The 24,355-nt window shown below is 47.0% G+C and overlaps 1 protein-coding gene across 6 annotated transcripts in view; it reads left to right on the forward strand.

Moving 5' to 3' along the window:
- Nucleotides 1-24,355, forward strand: part of SULF2 (sulfatase 2) — a 142,867-nt gene that overhangs the window by 34,524 nt on the left and 83,988 nt on the right. For all 6 annotated transcript variants that reach the window (XM_082361165.1, XM_082361168.1, XM_082361164.1 and 3 more), the window contains exon 3: nucleotides 12,029-12,268. In XM_082361165.1, coding sequence (XP_082217291.1) covers nucleotides 12,029-12,268 — 240 coding nt within the window. The remainder of the gene's footprint in view (nucleotides 1-12,028; nucleotides 12,269-24,355) is intronic.

Below are 24,355 nucleotides of genomic sequence, written 5' to 3' on the forward strand. Positions count from 1 at the left end.
TGGGAAGTGGATGCAGTAGGTTTGGAGCCCTCGTGTTCGGTGGCATCTGGCACTTTCCTGCCCCGCAGCACTCACTTGCACAGATCGGTGCCTACAAGTCTTCCCTTCTGCGAAGGAGCCGGCCCCTCCAACAGCATTTGGAAGAGGCTGTGCTTCTTTTAGGAGGTGAGGGATGATGGCAAGGTGGTAGTGGGGGGAGGGTGGGATTTTTATAAACCACCAGACAGACCCAGATCAATAATGCATGTTCCCCAAAAGGCCAGCACATTATCTCACAGTCAGCAACAACTGGCGCACAGAGGGTAGTCCTAAAAAATTTATCATCTGCTATTTTCTGCTCATCCAGGCGGCAGTTCTGATGGTTCTTGGGGCTGGAGACTTCTCGACTAAGATGATTGCAGGCTCCCTTCCAGTCCCGGGGCGTAGAACAGCCATCCATCCTAATTAGGGTCTGGATGAGAGAGCTGGTGTGGGACACAGCACAGAAGAGGAGCTCTTTCTGTTTCCTAATTGTGAGGGGGGGGTGTGCATTTAACATGCCTCCCTGAGTTGTCATCTGGAAGTGTCCAGTGCCCAGGGGAACAGGTTCCAGGGCATATTGGTTAGTAAGTGGCCTCCATTATTAATATATTTTTCAGAGCGATTGGGAAAATCCCTGTGTTTGGATGACCCTTGGAAACTGGCAGGGTCTTGGCCGCCCTCTTCAGGAGGGTAGAAGAGGGAGAAGAATACAGAAGCCAAGGTCTCGTTTGCATGTGTCCTTCAAATAGGCCTTGAAACCAGTGGACTCTGCCAGGTTTACTAGTTTAATTCAATTCAGGCAAACCCTTGGTGAGCCTCCAGGGCTGGAACAGGCTCTGAGACACCAAGATGAGTTGGACGTGGTCCTTGCCTGGAGCAAGAGAATATTTGCGACATCCCAGGACCATCTGTTCTATTACTTGAACTGGACTTACCTTTTGAAGCTTAAGTATTATTTTAACAGGAAGCTTTAATTATGACTGTATATGAAACACTAGTATCCACTAGTTTTTCACTAGTGGATACTAGTGGAGGTCACTGCAAGACCAAGTCTAATGAGAACAGCAGTGCTTTCACCTTTCAGCAAGATGCTGCCTCCCATGGGGCCGAGGCCTGGATGGCTTTGTTATAAAAGGTGATGGGCAGTTTTGAGAGAGGCGTTAAAGGTGAAGCAGCCCCTCCCTGAGACTTTCTCCTTGACATAATCAGCAGGATGGAGACTAGAAAAGGGAAGGACTTTCTCGAGTGTGAGTCACGGGCTTTGAATGTTGGGGCCACGCTTATGTGGTACCACCTGGCAGTAACTCTTGTGTCTGAGGGTTAAGGAGACCCTGCCGGTCTCCAAGCGTCATCCAAACACAGGGATTTTCCCAATCGCTCTGAAAAATATATTAAAAAAGAAAGGAAGGGAAGTCAGCAAGGAGGGGAGGGGAAAGGGAGAGTTGTGATTTTATGTAGGGCGGCCTCACTGAGAAAGGGAAATTTGGGCAAAGAAGGGAAGGGAATGAGTCAAGGACTCCCCCAGGAAGAGCATTCCAGGCAGAGGGAACAGTGGGTGCAAAGGCCCTGAAGCAGAAGCAGTCCCGGCAGGCTCCCAGAGCAGCAGATGGCCCACAATGGCAGAGCAGTGTGAGCAAAAGAGACGGGAAGAGGTGAGGTCTGAGAGGCAATGGTGGGGGGGGCGGGGGATCATGCAGGGCCTTTGAACCAGAGGGAGAACTGTGGCTTTCTAAATGAGATGGACACGAGCAAGGACATTGACATCACCTGACTTACGTGTTAATGTGACCCCTTTGGCTATTTTATGGAGAATAGACTGAAGAGATGTAATAGGAGAAGTGAGGGATCTACTGCAATGGTCCAAGCACAAGATGATGGTGGTTCAGACCAGAGTGGAAAAAGTAGTCAGACTCTGCCCAGAGGCAGAGGGTGGAGATGATAAGATGTGCTCATGGATCTGATGTGGAGTGGGAGAGAAGAGTCCAGAATAACTCCAAGGTTTTGGTCTGAACAACTGCAAGGAGGGATTTTCTGTTTACAGAGATGGGGAAAAGCTATGGTCTGGAGCTCAGTTCTGGACCTGGTAAGTTGCAGATGCCCGTGAAAAGCCAAGAGGAGCTGTCCAAAGCAGCCAGCCTTCAGAGTCAGAAGCTCAGGCGGGAGGCCCAGGCCTGGACGGGCCTGGAGTGGGAGAGGGTGGGAATTATATGCAGATCGTGTGCCTGTTTGTGCTTTCCTGGGTCGGAGACCCTCACTGGATTCTCAGAGGGGCCTGTGATCCTGAAAACGGCAGGCCTTCAGCCTGGAGGGCTGTCTTGTAGGAGAGGCTGGCTCTTGAGAGAGAGGCTTGGGAGGGCTTCTGGCCAGGCATTTGTTTGCCTCTTTCCATCTGTGAACACAAGGAAACCACACCCTGTGCTGCAGACCGATATCCAGAAATCAATTCTAAATTGCAGGCTTGGGTGCTCTGCAGGGGCCAAATGGCTGGAAGCCGAGGATAGTGTGCCCAGATTCCGGACGCCAGATCGGTGGTAACTTCCAATGTAGCCTCTCTGAGATACCAACTCCTGACATTCCTGCCGCTGCTCACTGGAGTTAGAAAAACATGTGGATGCAGGTTATCTCAGGAAGAAGAGAGGCTCATTTGGACCCACCCTGGTGTTCAACTTGCCAAGCACATTCCTGCAAGATTTTTTTTTTTTTTAATTCAGCAACACTTAGGAGATTACTTAAATTCTGGAAGCTAAGTGTATCAGCATTAGGTTTGGCTGCATGTAAAAGAAAATATAACAGTGGCTTAAACAAGACAGAGTTTTGCTTCTTACTCACATAAAAACGTCTGGAAGTTGGCAGTTCAGGGCCAGCCTGGTGGCTTCAAGGTTATGAGGGACCCAAGCTCCTTCTCTACTTTTGTATTCTACTATGCTTATTGTGTGGCTTCCATCTTTAAGGTCACCTTCATCATTCAGAATAGCTGCTGGAGCTCCAGCTATCACAGCCACATTCCAGGCAGCAAGGAGGAGGAGGAAACAGAAGGGCAAAAAGGATGGACCTTCAAGTTAAGTCAGCTCCCTTTAAGAACCGCATCCCAGACATCACCTACAACACGGACAGAACTTATTTAATTAGCCACACAATCTCAGCAGGAAATACAAGACACATTCAAACTTGAGTTATTCAAGGAGGGTTTAACTTTTTTGCTGAGGTATGAGCAAGTGTGGGGAAATCACCAGTGATAGTGCAGCACTCAAGGCTAGTTAGTAACAGTGGGGTCATCCCCACTCCAAGACCAAGAGGGTGAGGGCAGCAAATGATTACTGGAAACTCATGACACAGGGCCATTCAGTAGGAGCTGTCACCCTCTGTTGACACCACGGGGAGCAAGATGGAGGAATCCATACCCGAACTTCAGTTCTTCCTTTTGCTGATGTCCTGCCAGGGCCCCCCATTGGCCAAACCTAGTCCAAAGCCAGAGTATAAAGCCACTTGTGGGTACAGCCCATCCAGGTCAGCTCGCTGGGCTGGAGAACGAGGCAGACAGTGGATCTGGAAGGTTAAAGGAAAGACCACTCCCACATGTAGCTACAAGAGAGTCTGGGAAATGCAGTTTCCTAGCTGGGTGTGTTGAAGATTAAAATCAGGGCCTGTTAATAAGGAAGAAGGGGAAATAGTTATTGGTGGGCAACCTGGGGTCTCAGCCACACCAGAGATCAGGAGCAAGGGTACCCCGAAGGGGCAGCACCCCCAGCAGGGGGTGTGTAGTTAAATGATGGGCACCATGAGGTGGTATAGGACACGCATGCTTCCCCACCGTGCTCACGGCCCCCACCCCCTGCCTGTCCTGGTCAAGGCTGTGTACCAGCCTTTACCCAAGCCCACAACCCCTCTTCGCTCCCTTAAAGTCTGGTCTCTGTGGGTCTCCAGGCCACAGTGTTACTTTGCGAGTTTACTTAGCTGGTCAGTTGCTGGAATAGAATCAGCTACGGGTTGCAAACCCAGTGCCGGCAGGGCCAGGCTGGTACCGCAGACGAGGGAAGTGGGCCTGATGGGGGCCATGCAGAACCGGAGGGGAGCCCTTCTAAAGCCAGCCTTTGCTACGCAGATCCACCCACCTGTGGGCCCATCAAGCCCAGGTCTGTGTATTTTCATGCAAAGCCTGAAATCGGGATTGATGTGAAATCTCCCAAATAAAAGTTAGCAATTAATTCAGATTTTTAAACACTTCTGAGCAGACCTAAATCCAACACACGCAGACAAGAGTCTGTCCGGAGGCACTTGATTTGTGAACTCTGTGTTACACCATATATAGTTGGGAGCTACTGTAATTTAAATTTTTAAAAGCTAACATGTTTTGAGTCCTTTCTGTATGCCAAGCATTGAACTAAAGGCTTTGCATATACTTTTCTCAATTAAAATTCTGCAATAGTCTAGGTAAGAAAAAGCGATGGTTAAACATAGATTTAAGTCAAGGCCCTGGGTTTGCTAACCGTGTCCCATCTCCCACTACTTCCCAAGGAGGGTCCGACATCACAGACTCTAATTATTTACCTATAATTTTAAGAAAACAAACATCAGAAAATATCATCTCTTCAGTTATCCATCAAAACCAATGCCTCCTATGTAATGCCACCCAAGTTGGGGGCCGCAGGACTTTGTCTTGGGGGGAGTGGCATGTAGGGTGCATCTTCTCCTAGTTGACACAGAGCTCTAGGACAGAAAGTAGATGTGAGCCACCTAAGTCCCAGGAATGGCCAAAATTGGGTCATTTTTTTTTTTTATTTGTTTATTTATTTTTGGCTGCATTGGGTCTTCATTGCTACACGCGGGCTTTCTCTAGTTACGGCAAGCAGGGGCTACTCTTCCTTGCAGTGCGTGGGCTTCTCACTGCAGTGGCTTCTCTTGTTGTGGAGCACAGGCTCTAGGCGCGTGGGGTCAGTAGTTGTGGCTCGCGGGCTCTAGAGCACAGGCTCAGTAGTCGTGGCGCACAGGCTTAGTTGCTCCATGGCATGTGGGATCTTCCCAGACCAGGGCTCGAACCCGTGTCCCCTGCATTAGCAGGCAGATTCTCAACCACTGCGCCACCAGGGAAGCCCTGGGTCATATTTTGAATCTTGAGAGCCCCCAGCACATGCTAAGTCCCCAGAGATAGCAGTTGCCCTGACCCAAACCTTTAGAAGAGCACATTAAATCAGCATCTCCCAAAATGCCTTTTTAGGACACAGGTCATGCACGAAATCATCTTGTGTGACAGGTCGACAAACATTGATTTTACTACTTACAAACTTCTTTCGATATGCATCCCCCAAACAAAATCTAAGTAGCACATCAAATCCAGAATTTCACATAGTTACTTGGGTTGAGATGAAAGTTTATTTTTTTAAAGTCACATTAGAGAAAAATATCAAATTAAGTAAATAGTAGCCCAGGTGGTACACTGAGAGCCCCCCGCAAAAGCAGTCAGAAAGGGGACGGGCAAATGAGTATGCGGAGGAAGCACCGTGTTTCTGGCGGGTGAGTGGTTTGGGCACCAGAGTTTAAGTCCCCATCATCAGGGTGGCGGTGAGGCCTCCCCAGTCTATTAGAGTCACCGAGGAAGGTGTCAGGGTGACCTCACCCTGGCCCAGCAAGGGCGGAAGGTTTGATCACGGAAAGAAGCCGGGTCTGTTTTTGTCTGCGTGTCCCCAGGCTTGTGTTGGACGGCAGAAGTTTTGGTTGGCTGGCCTTTTTATTTCTGTGTGGCCTGGTCTTCCAGGCCCTTCCCTCCCCTCAGAGCTGCCCATCTGCATTAGGGCTGTGCTGGGCAAGGAGATTAGATCATATGTTTTCCTGTTCCAGATGTGGATTTATCGAGGCTCGTCACTGTGGCAGCTTTAATAAAACAGGTTACGGTCCCCAAGGGGAGGCTTAATGTGTCGTGCTGCTTACGCACAGGTGCGGCTGTCATTTCAGGGCACCGTTAAATTGTGCTTTAATAGTGGATTGACACAGCTCCCCTTCAGCTGGCTTATTTGGGCCGGGGTGAGCGCCCCGAGCAGACAGGTGCGGGGACCTGCTGGAAAGAGTGGGCCATCACTCATTTGCCTTGAAATGAGGAGGAGGGCGGTGCAAGGGCTTTGAGGCCCTGGTTTGGAGCCCATTAAAAGAAAGAAACGGTTCCTCTGGCAATTTGCCTTTGGCCAACGCAGCATTCGAGGCTGCTGACTGCAGGTGAATTATTCACCAGGTGGCGGCCCCCCTGCCTTCCAGAAGGGTCTGACAGGTCGGGTGGACCTCCAGCTTTGTCCTTTCTGCAGTCTCTGGAGCCCAAGCAGGGCCAAGTCCTCACTACCAGCTGCTTCCTTCTTTCTCTTCAGTCTGTGAACAGCAGGCAAAGACTTGATTCTGCCTGGAGCGCCCTAGATTCATGCTTTCGAGAAATATTTATTGAACACCTACTATGTGCCGGGCACTGTTCTAGGCTTCAGGGCTGTGAGGTGTGGTCAGTGGCCCTAGCTCTCATGGCTGTGACATCTAGGGCTGCAGGGGGGTGACCAGCAAGATAAATATGTAAATGTGCCAAAGTGCATAACGTGTTAGAGCAACACGTGCAGAGTTGAAAACATAAAACAAGGAAGAGGATGTGAAATATCAAGGGCAGGGGAGTAAAATTGTGGATGTGGTGGGCAGGGCGGGCCTCACTAAGAAGAGAACTTTTATTCTTTTAATTGAAGTACAGTTGCTGTACCGTATTAAGTTACAGGCATACTAGGTAGTGATTCGCAATTTTTAAAGATTATACTGCATCTACAGTAATTGTAAAATGTGGGCTATATTTCCCCGTGTTGTACAATATATCCTTGTAGTTTATTTTATACCTGATAGTTTGTACTTCTCAATCCCCTACCCATATATCCCCCTTCCCCCCAAGAAGAGACCTTTTGAGTAGAGACAAGAAGGGGCTGAGGGCACAGACCCTGCAGGTGCTGGGGAAAGGTGTTCCCAGCAGGAGGAACAGCACGGGCAAAGGCTCTGAGGCGGGAGTGAGCCTGGCAAGGGTGAGGAGAGACGAGGCCGCCGTGGCTGCGGAGACGGGGTGCGGAAGGGGGCCCGGATCCCGCAGGGCCTGCGGACAACCACGGGGACTCCGCTCTCCAAGCGAGTGGCAGCCACGGAGAGCGCTGAGGAGAGGAGGCTTTCTGGCTGCTCCTCGGGGAATAAACGGCCGGAGTCCAGGCAGGAAGCAGCTGACCTAATTCAGAGGAAAGAGGATGACCGCTGCCCGGCGAGGAGGCGACAGGACTCTGAGTCTGGATGTTCTTTGAAGAAAGAATGCCAGGCTTTGCTGATAGATTGGATGTGGGAACAGAAAGATGGGACCAAGGAGTAGCCAAGATCATCACCTGTCTAACCGGAGGAGAGGGGAGGAGCTCAGGGTATACCCGAGGTGTCTCTTAGCCAGCAACATCGCCGGGTAGACAGTTGCAGATTGTGCCAAATGCCAGCCATCCCCTCACCTTTCCGCCTTGCCGCCTGTACTACTGTTTACTTTTTTTAAACAGACGTGATTGTTTTTTAAGAACAGGATTCCACTGCCCTAAGTGAGAGAAGCTAGCATCACTTGCCCTAAGTCACAGGAAATTAAACCAGGCAATCCAGTATAGGCTAACACAGCTGCCCGCCCAGAGCTCCAGCCGGGTGGCCGGGGCTCTTCCTGTTGAAATAGGAGGTGTGAGGGTGTTAAGGACGTGACCACGTGACCGCACCCACCCGAGACACTCTCCTGGAGTTGATCAGAAGGAGTGAACGGGAATCACTTTCCCACCGCTGGGGTCCCTGGCATTTGGCGATGTGACCCTGTGCCAGTCTCACTGCTGGTGTGCCAGCTAAAGTCACCTCTGGGATGACGAGGGGACCTGAGAGACAGTCCAGGGGACGATTGTGAGCCTCATTGAAGCCGAGAGTTGACCAAGTGTTTGGGGACCTCTGTGCCCTTCCTGGGTTCATTATCACCACCTCCTGCGTGCTATAAACTGGACGTTTCCTGAACGTGACACCCGGCACCCACCTCTGCTGTCAGACAAGCTTGGGCTGGAGTCCTCACATCCCACTTCCCCAGTTCTGTGGCTGTGACCAGTCATTTAACTCCCTGTGCTCAGTTCCCTCTTCTGTTAAATGGTTTGTTGGGAGGATTAAGTAACACGATGCACATTGTGTGCCCAGCACAGTGCATACAGCAGACATTCAGCCAGTGACAGTCACCACATTAATGATAATGATTGTTACTGACATGGAACACTGCCCTCTACCCCAGGGACAAGTCGGGGCTGTCTCAACAGCTAAGTTATATTAAGAGTTGCCAAACTAGGGCCTTCAGGGACCAGGCAAGTAATGTGAATGGGCAAAGTTGGTGTAAGACTATAGGGAGGGGTGGGGAGTGTGGTACAGTAGAGAGCACATCATCTGTTTGGTGCTATTTAAAGTGAAATTTTTTAAATCCACTGCACACGACACAGACACACACACGTGCATATCATGGACACAAACCAGCTTGGGCTCCTGAATTATATGGAAACGCAAAGAGTGAGAGAATTTGTTGTTGTTGTTAATTTAGCAGATATTTGTTGAGCAGTCACTATGTGCCAGGCACTGTTCTGGGCTTGGGAGGACAACAGTGAACAAAGTAGACCTAGATCCCTGCCCCCATGGGGCTGTCCGGTGGGAGCAGTGGGCAACATGCAAGTAAGAGAACCGTCCGAGGGCAGTAAGTGCTGGGGAGCAAGTGAAGCAGGGAGGGGACGTAGGGGTGCTGGAAGGAGGGGCGGCAGTTTCAGTGTGAGGTCAGGGAAGGCCTCTCAGATATGTGACATTTTTTTTTCACTGGAGTATAATTGCTTTACAATGTTGTGTTAGTTTCTGCTGTACAACAAAGGGAATCAGCTCTACGTATACATATATCCCCTCCCTCTTGGACCTCCCTCCCACCCCACCCCCATCCCACCCATCTACATCATCACAGAGCACCGAGCTGAGCTCCCTGGGCGATGCAGCAGGTTCCCGCTAGCTATCTATTTCACACATGGTAGCATATATATGTAAATCCTAATCTCCCAATTCATCCAGCCTCCCCTTCCCCCTCTGTGTCCACCCGGCCATTCTCTACATCTGCGTGTCTATTTCTGCCCTGCAAATAGGTTCATCTGTACCATTTTTCTAGATTCCACATATATGTGGAATCGGATCTGTGACATTTGATGGATAACCTGAAGGAGGCTGGAAGGAGGCACCCCAACGCCAGTGAGGCTCGGGGCTCTGCTGGACCCTGAGGCCATGACCCGCTCCCTCTGCAGGTTCTGGCGAGTTCACACCAGCTGGTGGAGGGAGGCCTTGGAAAGCTCACCTCCTCCATCCCCTCCAGAGGGAGACTTCACACCTGGTAGAAACCCTATAATTGCCACCAGTTACAGATGGGACCCTTGGGGACTTCTCGGGAGGGCATGTGACCTTGACAACAGATGTTCATGTAGTTCCAGGCCTGATGATTCCTGTTGAGACAAAAAGCAGGTTCTTTCCTCTCTCCACTGGGCTGACCTCGGCCAAGAGCCTCAGGGAACACAGCTGGCTCCAGGTGGGCGTCCCTTATAAAACTGCCTCAGCACTGGGCTCAAAAGGGCAGGCTTTGCTCTGTTTCCTTCGGTCGTTCAGTGCGACGTTACAGAGCATCATCTATGTGTTCCTGGGGGTAGGGTGGACAGGGCCCTGGATCACCCAGAACTCTCAGTCCAGAAGCAGAGGCAGATCATAAACAAGTGAACTTGTAAAGAAGACGGTTTCAGAAGGACAGAAATGCTAAGAAGAAACATACATTGGTGTGATAGCAAGTACACAGGGGGCTCCTTCTGATGGGGAGGTTGGCCAGGCCTTGTTGAGGAGGTGACCTCTAAGTTGAGATCTGAATAATGGGACAAGCCAGCAAAGTGAAGTCTCAGAGAGAGAGTCCCAGGCAGAGGCAAGAGCAAGTGCAAAGATCCTGGGCCAGGGATGAGCTTGGAGCCCTTGAGAAACAAAGAAGAAGCCAGTGTAGCCAAGTGAGCAAGGGGGAGGGAAGAGATGAGGTCAAAGAAACACAGGAGGTGGGTTGGCAGGGAGGGCCGGTCTGGAAGAGTCTTAGGCCACAGTAAGGAATTGGGGTTTTCTTCTGAGTGTGATGGGAAGCTGCCAGGTGGTTTGAAGCAGTGAAGAAATATGATCTACGTTTGCCTCAGGGAAGCTCTGTTTCCTTCCCCGTTTGGTGGAAAGATGGTATAAAAGAATCATGTAAATCTCCATTTCACTCTGAGCCTTTAGGGACAGAGTGCCAAGGTGGGTCTGATTTGTTGTTTTCAGGTCACTAGGGGGTGACCTAGTTGCTGATTGGGATCAGCAGCTCCCTGGCAAGAACTTCAAATGCCTGGTGGACCCTGGATTGGTTTCCTACTGCTGTCCTAACAAATGGCCATAAACCAGGTGGCTTAAAACAACAGAAATTTGCTCCCTCACAGTTGTGGAGACACAAGTCTGAAATTAAGGTGTTGGCAGGGCTCTGATTCCTCCAAAAGCTCAGGGGTGAATCCTTCTCAGTTCACCCAGCTCCTGGAGGCCCAAGGAGTTCCTTGGCTTGTGGCAGCATCCCTCTAATCTCTACCTCCATCTTCACATGGCTTTCCCCTCCGTGTCTGTGTGTCTTCTTCCTTCTGTCTCTTGCAAGGACACTTGTCATTGGATTTAGGGCCCACCCAGGTAATCCAGAATGATCTCACCTCAGGATCCTTTAGTACCTCTGCGAGGACCCTTGTCCAAATTAGGTCCTATTCACAGGTGCCAGGACTTGGGACAGGGGCTTATCTTTGGAGGGTGGGCCGTCATTCAACCCACTATAGACCCTAAGAACTGCAAGGAAAAGAAAAAAACGGAGGATGGCCTTAGAAGGAAAAGAAAAAGGATTTCCATTGAATATTTCTGTTAAACCTACTAAGTGTCTGGGTACCAGCCATGGTATACGATTTCACATCCGTCCTTCACACATTTATTGAGTACCTACTGTGTGTCACACACCATAGGGGCGTTGAGGATTCGGCAAGGCACACAGTCTTTGAGCTCCTGGAGCCCTCAGTGGAGCAGGCAGTGTGCAGGCACCAGCGCACAGTAGGGTTTCCACACAAATTCCTTTCCTTCCTATACCTTGCTCTGCTCACAGCTTCATTGAGAAACAAGAATAGGCATGAGTGAAATCACCATACCTAGTGGTTTATCATTAAGTCCTAATAATACATGCGTGATAAGAGCTCAAGGGAATCAGAAGCCAGAGTGATCCCAGAGAGCAATGAGAAGAGGTGCGACTATACTGATGGGTCAGATTTGGGGGGGGGGGGGGGGCGAGATGGGAAGTGGGCTCCACGCTGGAAGGACCATGTGGACAAAGGCGGCGACGGTGGGTTACCACTGATGCAGAGCACATCAGCTGAGAAGTATTCAGAGAGAAGGGGGAGGGGGGGAGGGGTTGCCAGGTTGACGTGATCGGATTTCATTAAGAGGGAACAATTCTTGGGGAAGTTCCAAATGAAACAAAGTATAATCTTCTCTCTGTTTACATAGTGGTTGCTTTCCAAAAAAAAAGTCAGCATATATTAATACCCTGCAAAAAAAGATGTTCTGTTTATATGCAAGACAAGAGTTCTTTACTAGGCTCAGATAACTTATAAACAGGTTTTTACCTACCCGCCCCCACGAATGTCTAGTGGAACTGGGGACCCAGGGTACTTCCTCATTGCGCAGGACCATCCAATAGTGCATTGCTGGCCGCTGCCCAGAAATGCCAGGGGTGCCCCCCAATCTGTCCCTGGAGATTTCCAACATACACTCCCCTCCCCCGGCATGGGGGCGCTGCCCTGTTGAGGACCACTCAGCAGCCGTCTCTAATTGTTTGGTGCCCGACTGGGGCACACTCGTTGGAAATCTGCTGGCCCACATCTCACCTCCGCTCTGGTTGCAGGTTCCATGCAGGTGATGAACAAGACGCGGCGCATCATGGAGCAGGGCGGGGCGCACTTCGTCAATGCCTTCGTGACCACGCCCATGTGCTGCCCCTCGCGCTCCTCCATCCTCACCGGGAAGTACGTCCACAACCACAACACCTACACCAACAATGAGAATTGCTCCTCGCCCTCCTGGCAGGCACAGCACGAGAGCCGCACCTTTGCCGTGTACCTCAACAGCACGGGCTACCGGACAGGTGAGGGGGCCAGGCTGCCACGGGCGGGCACGTGAGTGGGCTGGGAACCTCCGACGTGGCACCCGGTGTCCTGCCTCGGACTACTGTCTTTCCCACTGTGGTCCCTGTACTGCGAGGGGTCCCTGTAGTGCGTGAACAACTTTCTTTTAATTTAAAAGTTGTGCACTGACTTCTAGATGTGTTCGAAAAATACAGATTTATTTGCCTACAGGAGTGCTAGAAAGTGACCTTTCCAAAGGAATTTGAGTTAAAAAAAAAAAAAAAAAAGTGAGTCCATTTAAAATATGAAATATACTACAGAGAGGCCATGAAGTACTCGGGCAGGAGTGTGAGTTCTCTGTGAATTGTGCTATTTAAGCCGTTGGGGGACTACTTCGTTAACTTGAGGCCATCAGCATGGAATAAGCTTCCAGAAGAACATTGGGGTGGGGGATGGAGAGGAGTGTTATGTGGGGACTGTGGCCACTCTACAGATGGCAAGGGACTGTTTGTCTACACTTGATCGTCTACACTGCCCAAGGTGCTGCATCGCTCCTGCAGTTGGTGCCCGCAGTGTTGGTTGCATCCTGGGTGGAGAGCGAGCGAGGTGTCCTGTCTCTTTATCCTGCAGGAAGTACTTTGGTGCGTTCTGAAGACTCACCTGCCAGGCTGGTTGCCTGAGGCAGAGGTACAATTGCAGTCACTTATCTGCAGCACCATTGCAAAATCCTCCAAACTCAATTAAATTTGCTTTAATTTAGAAAAATAAACAAACACTCCTCACCTTGGGTAAGGAGCCAAGGCAGTTGTGAAATTAGATACTGTGGCTTGAATGTTGTAACCCTGGGAAGTTGTGTTCAACTGACAAGGGGCTTGTTTGGGTAGGAGTGACACGAGAGAAGGACAGATACCTCCCTCAGCTGGGTTCACGGCACTGAAGCCGTCCTGGAAGCTGGACAGCTGCCCCTCACGTACACAGTGTGGCTGGCATGAGCGCATCGGGGTGGGGAGCAAGCTGGTGAGGTGTGTCGTCTTGCAGACTGTTTCCACTGCCAGAATCACCCAGCGAGCGGGTCCTGCTGAGAGAACTAGGAAGGCCTCAGTCCTATACACATAACCCTGTTGGTTCCGGGATCTCTGCAGAAAGCCACATGGCTCAGAGTTTACCCCAGACCACCACCCATCTGGTTGCAGAGACCTGGATATAGATGGAGGAAGCAGGACAGACCAGGGCACCTACTGAAAGGGGCATCTGCCACTCAGGTCCAGGTAATTATAGCCATTCGTGCTCAGGGTTGCCAACCTTCAAATATTTCTAATCTGAATTTTTGGCCAAAATCTGCTGATTTTAAAAAATATTGGCAAAACCCAGTTTGTTTTGTTTTGTTTTTTTAATATACAATGTGGACTCACAAAGAAATCATGTCTGAGGGCTGTGAGACCCACTTTTAGAACCTCTAGCTGAAAGGTCTGTGTAGAAACCTTTAGCTTTGGATGCCAAAGGAACAGTAAGGACCCTAAAAGTGTACTCATCAACCCCCCACATTTGACAGCTAGGGCAACTGCAGCCCAGAAATGAGACTTGCTCATAGTCATAAAAGCAGGTGCTTGTGGCATAATCAAAATGGAAACCAAGACTGTAGGACTTCAAAGGGAGTATGGATGTTGTTACATCCATCAAATTGAAAGGAAACCTATATCCTGCAATATCTTAGGGGCTCATGATAGGGGCCAAAGCCTGGTGTTTCAGAATCATGTAGCTGGCACAAGGGAAGGAGCCATCTCTCAGGATTTAACATTTCTTCAAAATTGATTTCCGCAAACTTTGTCCTTGAATTTAAACAAATCACCAAAAAGCGCTTTCCCCAAAGAACTGCTTTCATCCAACTCTGCTTAACTATTATACCCTCAGTGAAGACTGGGAGTGTAATGCCAAGTATAAATTGCCATACATAGAACATTTATGTTTTTTGTAAAACTGTCCCTGAGAATTTTATTTGTTATGTTTAGAATGGCCCTCTCTACAAGGAACTCTGTTCTAACCTGACTTTGAGAACTCAGGACCCTGAAAATGTCTGTTTACTGTGATGAACATATGTGCTCTTGTCATTAAAGAACAAGAGCTGTGTACCCTGTATACTTTCCCTTTTTGCCCTGGTAGTTAGGAAGCTCAGATTTGAGTTTTATTTCATTCTCTTTTATGGCTGAGTAATATTCCATTGTGTGTGTGTGTGTATATATATACACACACACACCACATCTTCTTCATTCATTCATCTGTCAATGGAAATTTGAGTTTTATATTAAGCCACTGCTTAAAGTGAAAACATGACCAGTTATGCTGGTCATTGTAGGTTGATTGAGAAAAATAACCGAAAACTATAATGAATTCAAAATCCCTTTTAGATTAACTTGATTTGTATGACTCACATTAGAATAATTAGACTCATATTAGAATAATAACTTTTTAGCTCCCCAGGGAACAATGGTCAACTGTTCTTACCAGGTCTTTGGACACATTCAACCCTGCATTCTCATAAGTGTCTAGGGCAACTGATTGAATTGGATTTAAGTTTTTTGGCTGTGTGTGAGAGACCCAAGACAGCAGTCATTTAGTACTCTCTCAACTAAAAGTCTGTGCTGCTTTGATGGACCTGCCCATGAATTGATCAGAGACTCAACCATTTTCTTTTCTTATTTCTTTTTTTCTGAGGCATAATTGGCATATAACATTATAGTAGTTTCAGATGTACGACATGATGAGTCAATATTTGTGTATATTGCAGAAGGATAACCACAATAAGTCTAGTTAACATCTGTCATCATACATAGTTACAAAGGTCTGTGTGTGTGTGATGAGAATTTTTAAGATCTACTCTCTTAGCAGCTTTCAAATATACAGCATAATATTATTAACTCTAGTCACTAGGCTGTACATTATAGCCCCATGACTTATTTATTTCATAACTGGAAGTTTGTACCTTTTGACCCTCTTCACTCATTTCACCCACCCGCTACCTCCCACCTCTGGCAACCACCAATCTATTCTGTGTATCTATGAGCTCGAATTTGTTTTAGATTCCATATATAAGTGATATCATATGGTAATTGTCTTTCTCTGACTTATTTCACTTAGCGTGATACCCTCAAGGTCCATCCATGTTGTTGCATATGGCAAGATTTCCTTCTTTTTCATGGATCAATAGTATTCCAGTGTGTGTATACCACGTTTTCTTTATTCTTGCATCCATTGAGGACACCTAGATTGTTTCCGTATCTTGGCTATTGTAAATAATGCTGCAATTAACATGGGGGTGCCGATATCTTTTCAAGTTAGTGTTTTCATTTTCTTCAGATAGATACTCAGAGGTGGAATTGTGGGATCATATGGTAGTTTTATTTTTAATCTTTGAGGAACCTCCGTACTGTTTTCCATAATGGCTGTACCAATTTACGTTCCCACCAACAGTGAACAAGGGTTTCCTTTTCTCTAAATCTTTGCCAACATCGTTATTCTTTGCCATTTTGATAATAGGCATTCTAACAGGTGTGAGGTGGTATCTCATTGTGGTTTTGATTTGCATCTCCCTGATGATTAATGATGTGGAGCATCTTTTGATGTACCTGTTGACCATCTGTATATCTTCTTTGGAAAAATGCCTATGCAGATCTGTTGCCCATTTTTTAAATTGGATTGTTTGGGTTTTTTCTATTGAGTTGCATCAGTTTTTTGTATATTTTTGAAATTAATTCCTTATCAGATGTATGAGATGCAAATATTTTCTCTCATTCGGTAGGTTTTCTTTTCATTTTGTTGTGCACAATGTTCCTTTACTGTGCAGAAGCTTTTTAGTCATCCCATTTATTTCCTTTTGCTTTTATCGCCTTTGTTTTTGGTGTCAAATCCAAAAAAAATCATTGCCAAGGTCCATGTCAAATGATGATTTCAGGTCTTATGTTCAAGTCTTTAATCCGTTTTGAGTTAATTTTTGTCTGTGGTGTAAGATAGTGGTTCAGTTTAATTCTTTCACATGTGGCTGTCCAGTTTTCCCAGTTCCATTTATTAAAGAGACTGTCCTTTCCCTATCATACATTCTTAGCTCCTCTGTCATAAATTAATTGACCATATATGTGTGGGTTTATTTCTGGGCTCTCTATTCTGTTTCATTGATCTATGTCTGTTTTTATGCCAACACCATACTGTTTTGATTACTACTGCTTTGTAATATAGTTTGAAATCAGGGAGCATGATGCCTCGAGCTTTGTTCTTCTTTCTCAAGATTGCTTTGGCTCTCTGAGGTCTTTTGTGGTTCCATACAAATTTTAGGATTGTTTTTTCTGTTTCTGTGAAAAATGCCATTGGAAATTTAATAGGGATCGCACTGAATCTGTAGATTGCTTTAGATAGTATGGACATTTTAACAATATTAATTCTTCCAGTCCATGAGCATGGAATACCTTTCCATTTATTTGTGTCTTCTTCTATTTCTTTCATTAATTAATGTCTTATAGTTTTCAGTGTACAAGTCTTTCACTACCTTGGTTAAGTTTATTCCAGATATTTTATTCTTTTTGATGCAGTTGTACATGGGACTGTTTTCTTAATTTATCTTCCTGATAGTTTGTTTTTAGTGTATAGAAACACAACAGATTTTTGTGTATTGATTTTGTATCCTGCAGCTTTACTGAATTAATTTATTCTAACAGTTTTTTGGTGGAGTTTTTAGGGTTTTCTATGTATAATGTCATGTCACCTGCAAATAGTTACAGTTTTACTTCTTCCTTTATGATTTGGATGCTTTTTCTTTCTTCTTCTTGCCTAATCGCTCTGGCTAGGACTTCCAATACTATGTCAAATAAAAGTGTTGAGAGTGGGCACCCTTGTCTTGTTCCTGATTTTAGAGGAAAAATTTTCAGCTTATCACTTGAATATGATGTTAGCTATGGGCTTGTCATGTATGGCCTTTATTATGTTGAGGTATGTTCCCTCTACAGTCACTTTTTCGAGAGTTTTCCTCATAAATGGATGTTGAATTTTGTCAAATGCTTTTTCTGCATCTGTTGAGATGATTTTTATCTTTCATTTTTTTAATGTGCTGTATACATTTATTGATTGGGGGATGGTGAACCATCCTTGCATTCCTAGAATAAATCCCATCTGAACATGGTATATGATCCTTTTACTGTATTGTTGAATTCAGTTTGCCAATATTTTGTTGAAGATTTTTGCATTCTGTGTTCATCAGAGATATTGGCCTATAATTTTCTTTACTTGTGGTGTCCTTGGCTGGTTTTGGTATCAGGGTAATGCTAACCTCATAAGATGAGTATGGAGGTATTCCCTCCTGTTCTATTTTTTGGAAGAGTTTGAGAAGGATTGATATTAATTCTTCTTTGAATTTTTGGTAGAATTCACCTGTAAAGCTGTCTAGTACTGGACATTTATATTTGGGGAAGTTTTTTTTTTTTTTTTAATTTATTTTTGGCTGTGTTGGGTCTTCGTTTCTGTGCGAGGGCTTTCTCTAGTTGTGGCAAGCGGGGGCCACTCTTCATCGCGATGCGTGGGCCTCTTACTATCGTGGCCTCTGTAGTTGCGGAGCACAGGCTCCAGACGCGCAGGCTCAGTAGTTGTGGCTCATGGGCCTAATTGCTCCGCGGCATGTGGGATCTTCCCAGACCAGGGCTCGAACCCGTGTCCCCTGCACTGGCAGGCAGATTCTCAACCACTGCGCCACCAGGGAAGCCCTGGGGAAGTTTTTGATTATTGATTCAGTCTTCTTTCTAGTAATTGGTCTGTTCATATTTTCTCTTTCTTCATCAGTCAGTGTTGGTAGGTTGTATGTTTTTAGGAATTTATCCATTTCTCTAGCTTGTCAAATTTATTGGCATATAATTGTTCATAGTAGTCTCTTATGATCCTTTGTATTTCTGTGGTATCAGTTATAACGTCTCTCTTTTCATTTCTGATTTTATTTATTTGAGTCCTCTCCCTTTTTTTCCTGGTTGAGTCTAGCTAAAGGTTTATCAATTTTGTTTATCTTTTCAAAGAACCAGTTTGTAGTTTCATTGATCTCTTCCACTGTCTTTTTAGTCTCTGTATTTCATTTATTTCTGCTCTGATCTCTATTATTTTTTTCCTTCTACTAACTTTGGGCTTTGTTCTTTTTCTGGTCCTTGAAGTGTAATATTAGGTTATTTATTTGAGATTTTTCTTGTTTCTTGATGTAGGCATTTGTCGCAAGGAACTTCCCTCTTAGAACTTCTTTTGCTGCAACCCATATGTTTTGGTGTGTTGTATTTCCATTTTCATTTGCCTCAAGTTTTTTTTTCTCTTTTGATTTCTTTGACCAATTGGTTGTCCAGTAGCATGTTGTTAATCTCCACGTATTTGTGAATTTTCCAGTTTTCTTCTTGTAATCAATTTCTAGTTTCATACCATTGTGGTTGGAAAAGATGCTTGATATGATTACAGTTTTCTTAAATTTATTAAGACTTGTTTTGTGGCCTAACATATGATCTATCCTGGAGAATATTTCATGTGCACTTGTAAAGAATGTATATTCTGTTGCTTTTGGATGGAATTTTCTGTACATGTGCGCTAAGTCTATCTGATCAACATACAGTTTAAGACTTACGTTTCCTTATTGATTTTCTGTCTGGATGATCTATCCATTGATGAAAGTGGGGTAATAAAGTCCCCTACTATTATTCTATTGCTGTCTATTTCTCCCTTTGGGTCTAATAATATTTGCTTTATATGTTTAGGTGCTCTTAAATTGGTCAGAGACTCAACTGCTTTCTATTTCTCCTTATTTCCCACTGATGAGAAACAAGTCACATGAGCACACATGATTGCAGAGGAACCTAGGGAATGTAGTCTTTATTCTGGGTAGCCATATGCCCAGCTAAAAATTCTACTACTATGGGAGAAGAAGAAATGGATACTGAGGGAAGATTAAAGTCACAACCTCAATAATGGTTCTTAGTCTGTTTGTGTATGTGATACCCTTTAGAATACAGGAGGTTAGCTGGAACTGTGGAAGACTGGAACCAGAAAACTGTTCCTTAAGTGGACCAACAGTTCATGTAAATAGTGCTTTTAATGTATTTAATTAGGTATTTTATCTTGAAAAAGTGAAACTACACAGTTTTGAAAATAACTTTATTCTGTGTTATATTCTAATAGTATTTAACAAAGGTTAGGTTATAATTGTGCCGAATGGATTGATTCTTTAATCAAATGAATTGATGAAGTGTCAGTTAAAGACAGTGGGGGGGATAACTTGTTCAACAAATTTAAATGATAGCACAATATGATATCCTTTACTTCACCTTCAGTTTTCACAGCAAAATCGTAAAGGGTCATTTTTGCAAACGTATTTGAGGATTTGATCAGTTTTCCCAAGGGCCTCTCTTAATCCTTTGACATCTGAATCTTCCCTGTGAAGTGCTGATTCCCTCATCATCATTTTCAGTGGTCTCTTCTTCAGTTATCTCATAGACAAGATTATTGTTTGTTGGTGGATTTGCACATACTTTAAGCTGTCCTCCCGCATCACTTTAATTTCACAAAACCTTGCATCTTTCATAAGATTTGCCATTTCATTTTGCCATCATCTTGCTCTGTGCTTCCCCGTGTTTGCAGTAGAGGTTGACAGAGGATGAAGTGAGAGGTGCTAAGTTTAAGCAGGATAAATATCAATTTGTTCATGGGTATTTCTGTGTGTTGGCTTCCTCTCACTTCAGGGACTCAGATCTCAAATATAAAGACCCCTGAAAGGATAAATTGTATCCTAAGTTTTTACAAAATGTGCTTAGCCATCTTTTAGCACATTTCAGCTGCCCTGACTGTGCTCCCTTATATACCTACGAGTTAAAGTTATGTCATCCGTGGAAATGAGATTCTTCCAGGTCTCTGCAAAGCAGTTGAGAGCAAGAACTCTGACTGGGTTCAAATCTGGGCTCCACCACTTACTAGCTGAGTGAATTTGAACAAGTTATTTAACTTCCGTGCCTTGGTTACTTCACCTAGGAATAATAATGTTACTTAGCTCGTAGGGTTTTCTGAGGATTAAATATGTTAGAACAGTGATACCTAGTAAGCACTTAAGAAACATTAGCAATGATAGACACAGCACCGCACCAGCGTTCAGATGAATGTCACAACATGTAGCGTCATGTGATGAAAATAAGTTATACCCACGGATCAAAAGGTAGCAGCATGTGCTCAACCTCTCTGGTAATTAGTGAAACGCAGATTCGGCCAACAGTGCACTCTCACCTCTCGCCCATCACCACAGCAAGTATTCAGAGGTCCTGTCACCCCAAATGGTGGTGAGGACATGAGAAAACAGGAAGACCAGCAATGGGAATGCGCGTTAGCACCTCTACTTTGAAGAGCAATTTGGCAGTTTCTGGCAAAGCTGAAAACATGCATCTCTTTCCATTCAGCAGTTCTCTGGCTCTGCACCCCTCAGTTCTGAGGAGGTGATACGTAGTTCTGCTTAAGCAAGGAGAGGGTATTTCTTGGTGATGCTCGTGGCTGGTAGATAACCTTCAGATCCAATTGACAGAAACCCCAGCTCCCAAGTGGTTTTGACAAGAGACTGAATTCTTTGCTCCCTAAACCAAAAAGATACAGGCGAGCTTTATACAGGGACAGATTCTGTGGTTTGACAGTGTCACGATTTTATCATAAGGCCTGAGGTCTCAAGAGGATGACCGGCACTGGGACGGGCCCCATGCCTCTTCCTTTGTATGATACCTTAGCATTCAGCAGGGTTTTTTCCCAGAATGCCCAAGTGGTGAGAGTCTTTCTGACTGGACCAGCTTGAGTCACATGCCAACCCCTGAACCAATCACCACGGAGAGCAGACGGTATGTGCCAATTAGCTTAGCCCATGTCACCTGTTCCTGAAGCAGCAGACGGAGTCATTTTCCCCCAGCACCTGGGTCCCCAAATAGAAATCAAGAGCTGTTGGAAAGGATAAAGAAGAAACACATACTACAGTGACATTCACAGATTTCCACTACCTTGCCGTGGGCAAAACAACCACCACCAAAGGGGGAAAAAAAATACACTTCTTCCAGCCCTTCCTGATGAATTAGACAGGAGTACCCATTTTCTTCTCGTTAGGGTACTGCTTCCTCATTCCACGTTGCCGTCTGAGTCTGGCATTTCGGAAGCTGTTTCCCCACCCAGCTCCTGCCATCTGGTGCAGACTTTTGTAGAGGTGTGAGCACTGGGGGTGAGCCTCCTCCCTTTCCCTCATCGTGTTCTAGAATGCACTGTGGGAGGAGGGGAGCACGCCCCTCATTACAGGCCCCAGGTGTGCCAGGGCTCCCGGTCAGAGCTGTTTTGAAATCAGGCCCTGAGCACCCCAGTTATTTTCACTCTTCTTCTTGTACAGAGCTGGGCAGGGGAGGTCAGCTGAGGACCTAGACTACTTGGCTGTCAACGTTGGGCAACCATCCTTACTTGGGGCGGGGGGGAACCTCTGTGCCATGACACCTCCTGTGGCACGATGCCTGGGGCATTGGTGGAGGCTGGGGCATCCCCCTGATGTAGGAGGGTGGAAAGGAATCTGCTTGGCATTTGGGCATCCCTGACAAACATTTGCTGCTGGCGTGTAAAGGGGTGTGCGTGTGTGCGCGCGCGTGTGACTTATTTTTTCCCCAAAGTGGTTTTAGGACCACAAAGACGTTAGAGCTGGTGTTTTTCTCTGAGATAATCCTCACCCCTCCCTCTTTCCACCCATCGGTTTTGATCTGCTTTTAGCCTCTTGCCCTGAAACCCACACACCAGCCTCCAGCTGCCTCAACATCTGCCTTTGGATGTCTCCCTGGCATTTCGAACCTGGCATGTCCAAACTGACTTCCTGACCCTGTTCCTCCCCCTCCCAGGCACCTCTCACAGTCTTCCCCTTGGCAGTTCCAGTGTCCCAGCCGCTCAGACCAAAACCTTAGTGTTATTCTTGTTTGTTTGTTTTTTTTCTCCCTTTCACACTCTACATTCAATCCATCAGCAAACCCCATCAATTCTCCCTTCAAAATATACCAGAACCCTCTCTGGTGCCACCATCCTTATCTAAACCTCCATCATCTCTTGCCTGGGCTGCCCCAGCTTTCTCATCTCTGGCCTCCCTGCCTCCGCCCTCACCCCGCTAGGGTCTGTTCTCACCACAGCAGCCAGAGGGATGCTGTCAACCTACGTCAGATCCTGTTTCTCCTCTGCCCACAGCCCTCCTGAGGCTCCCCCCTCACTCAGGGTAGAGGCTCCCACAGTCATCTCAGGGTCCTGATGATCTGCCCCCCTGTCCCTCACCTCTTGACCACCTCACCTCTTGTCCTCCACCTTAGTCACTCCCCTCCTTCCTGTTCCTCAAACCATCCAATAATTCCTGGCCCATTCCCATCTCAGGGCCTTGGCACTTACTCTTTCCTTTTCTGGAGACTTCTTCCCCTCACATCTGCATGGCCATCACTCACTTTCCTCAGACCTTTGTTCAAATACCACCTCCTCAGGGAAGCCCTCCTTGACTATCCATCCGAAGGAGGCTCCCCTTCCCCCTTTTTCCCCCTCACCCTGCTTTTTTAAGTCAGAGCCCTTGTTGCCACATAACATATATTGGAATGTTGTCTGTCCAATTTCCCATGTTAAGTTACATCCCCTGACCCCTCTGGTTCTCCCTGCCCTGGTTCCTGCTTTATCCGCCTCCCTGGCCCTTTCGCCACTGATGATACACTTTGCCACGTATCTTGTTGGTCGTCTCCCTTCTAAACTGTCAGCTCCATGGAAGCAGAGATATGTGGTCTGTCCTCTCCAGCATCCCTGTGCTGGAAGGGGGCCTGCCCCGTAGTAGCTGCTCATTGAATGGTTGCAGGATGAGTGGATGAATCTGTATTCTGTCCAGAACTGGCAGCGCCCCCCGACCCTCCCCCGTCTTGTCTGTGCTCCTTTCTCCTCTCCCGTTTCTCTCCTCCCCACCCCCAGTCCCGCCGTCTCAGCCTCTCCTCCTCTTTCTCCTTGGCCCTTCTGCCTGCACAGAGGAGAAAGGACTTAGACTCTTCCTGGGACGATGCCTCCGGGCCCCCATGCAGCTGTCCCGCCTTTACAATGGCAGCCTTCTCTTTGCTTGGCCTTTCTCCTGTTTTTGCTCCCCACTCTCTTCCTCTCCCCTGAGTGTACACACAGCTCCCTTCTTCCCTCTGTCCAGCTGCCCCTCTCCAGCGCCCTGCCCACCCCCTCTCCAGCCTGTGGTGGGACACTAGAGCGTCTGCATTTGCCCCAGGAAGTAGGCCCACCTCAAGAAGCGGGGAGCTTTTCCTCTCCTGGCACCACGACCCCGCCTTCCCCACCATGAAAGTCAGGCTCGGTGGTGGTGTAGCAGCCCCTTCCAGGGCCCAGGGCATCCTTAGGGGGTACACGTTTGTCCCTTCCACATACACCTTCAAGCTACATTTCTTTAAACTCTAGTGTAATAGTCACTCCCTTCCTCCAAGACCTTCAAGCTTCAAAACAAGTAAAACACTGGTGCAGGAGCCCAGAGAATTAGGCTCTGCTTCTAACTTCTTTGTAATCTTGAGCTGAGACCTGCCCCCTCTGGGCCTCAGTTTCCCCATCAATGCAGTGGAGTTGCACCGTCTATGTGTAAACTACCCGATGCCTCTTTGCTATGATTCTATCCTCAGGGTCATGGGACCAGTGCCCACAATCTTGGGAGGAGAGCCACCCGGGGGCCACAAGAGAAAAGAGGAAGCAGGTGGTCATGCTTCTCCTCGACTTTTCAGAAACTGGGTGTGAGGCTGATGGGACAAGATTTATACACTTTCGAGCACCCTCTGTCCCAGACCATTAGCTAGTATATTCCTTTCCTACGGCTGCTGTAACAAAAGTGCCACAAACTGGGTGGCTTAAAATAAGAGAAATGTATTCTCTCACAGTTCTGAGGGGCAGGAGCCCAAGAACAAGTGTCAGCAGGGCCGTGCTCTTTCCAAAGGCTCCCTGGGAGAATCCTTCCTTGCCTCTTCCAGCTTCCAGTGGGTGCCAGCAAACCCTGGCGTTCCTTGGCCTGTAGCTGCCTCACTCCCATCTCTGCCGCCGTGTTC

This window comes from Balaenoptera borealis, assembly GCF_965194805.1.
Source record: "Balaenoptera borealis genome assembly, chromosome: 16".
Lineage (NCBI taxonomy): Eukaryota > Metazoa > Chordata > Mammalia > Artiodactyla > Balaenopteridae > Balaenoptera > Balaenoptera borealis.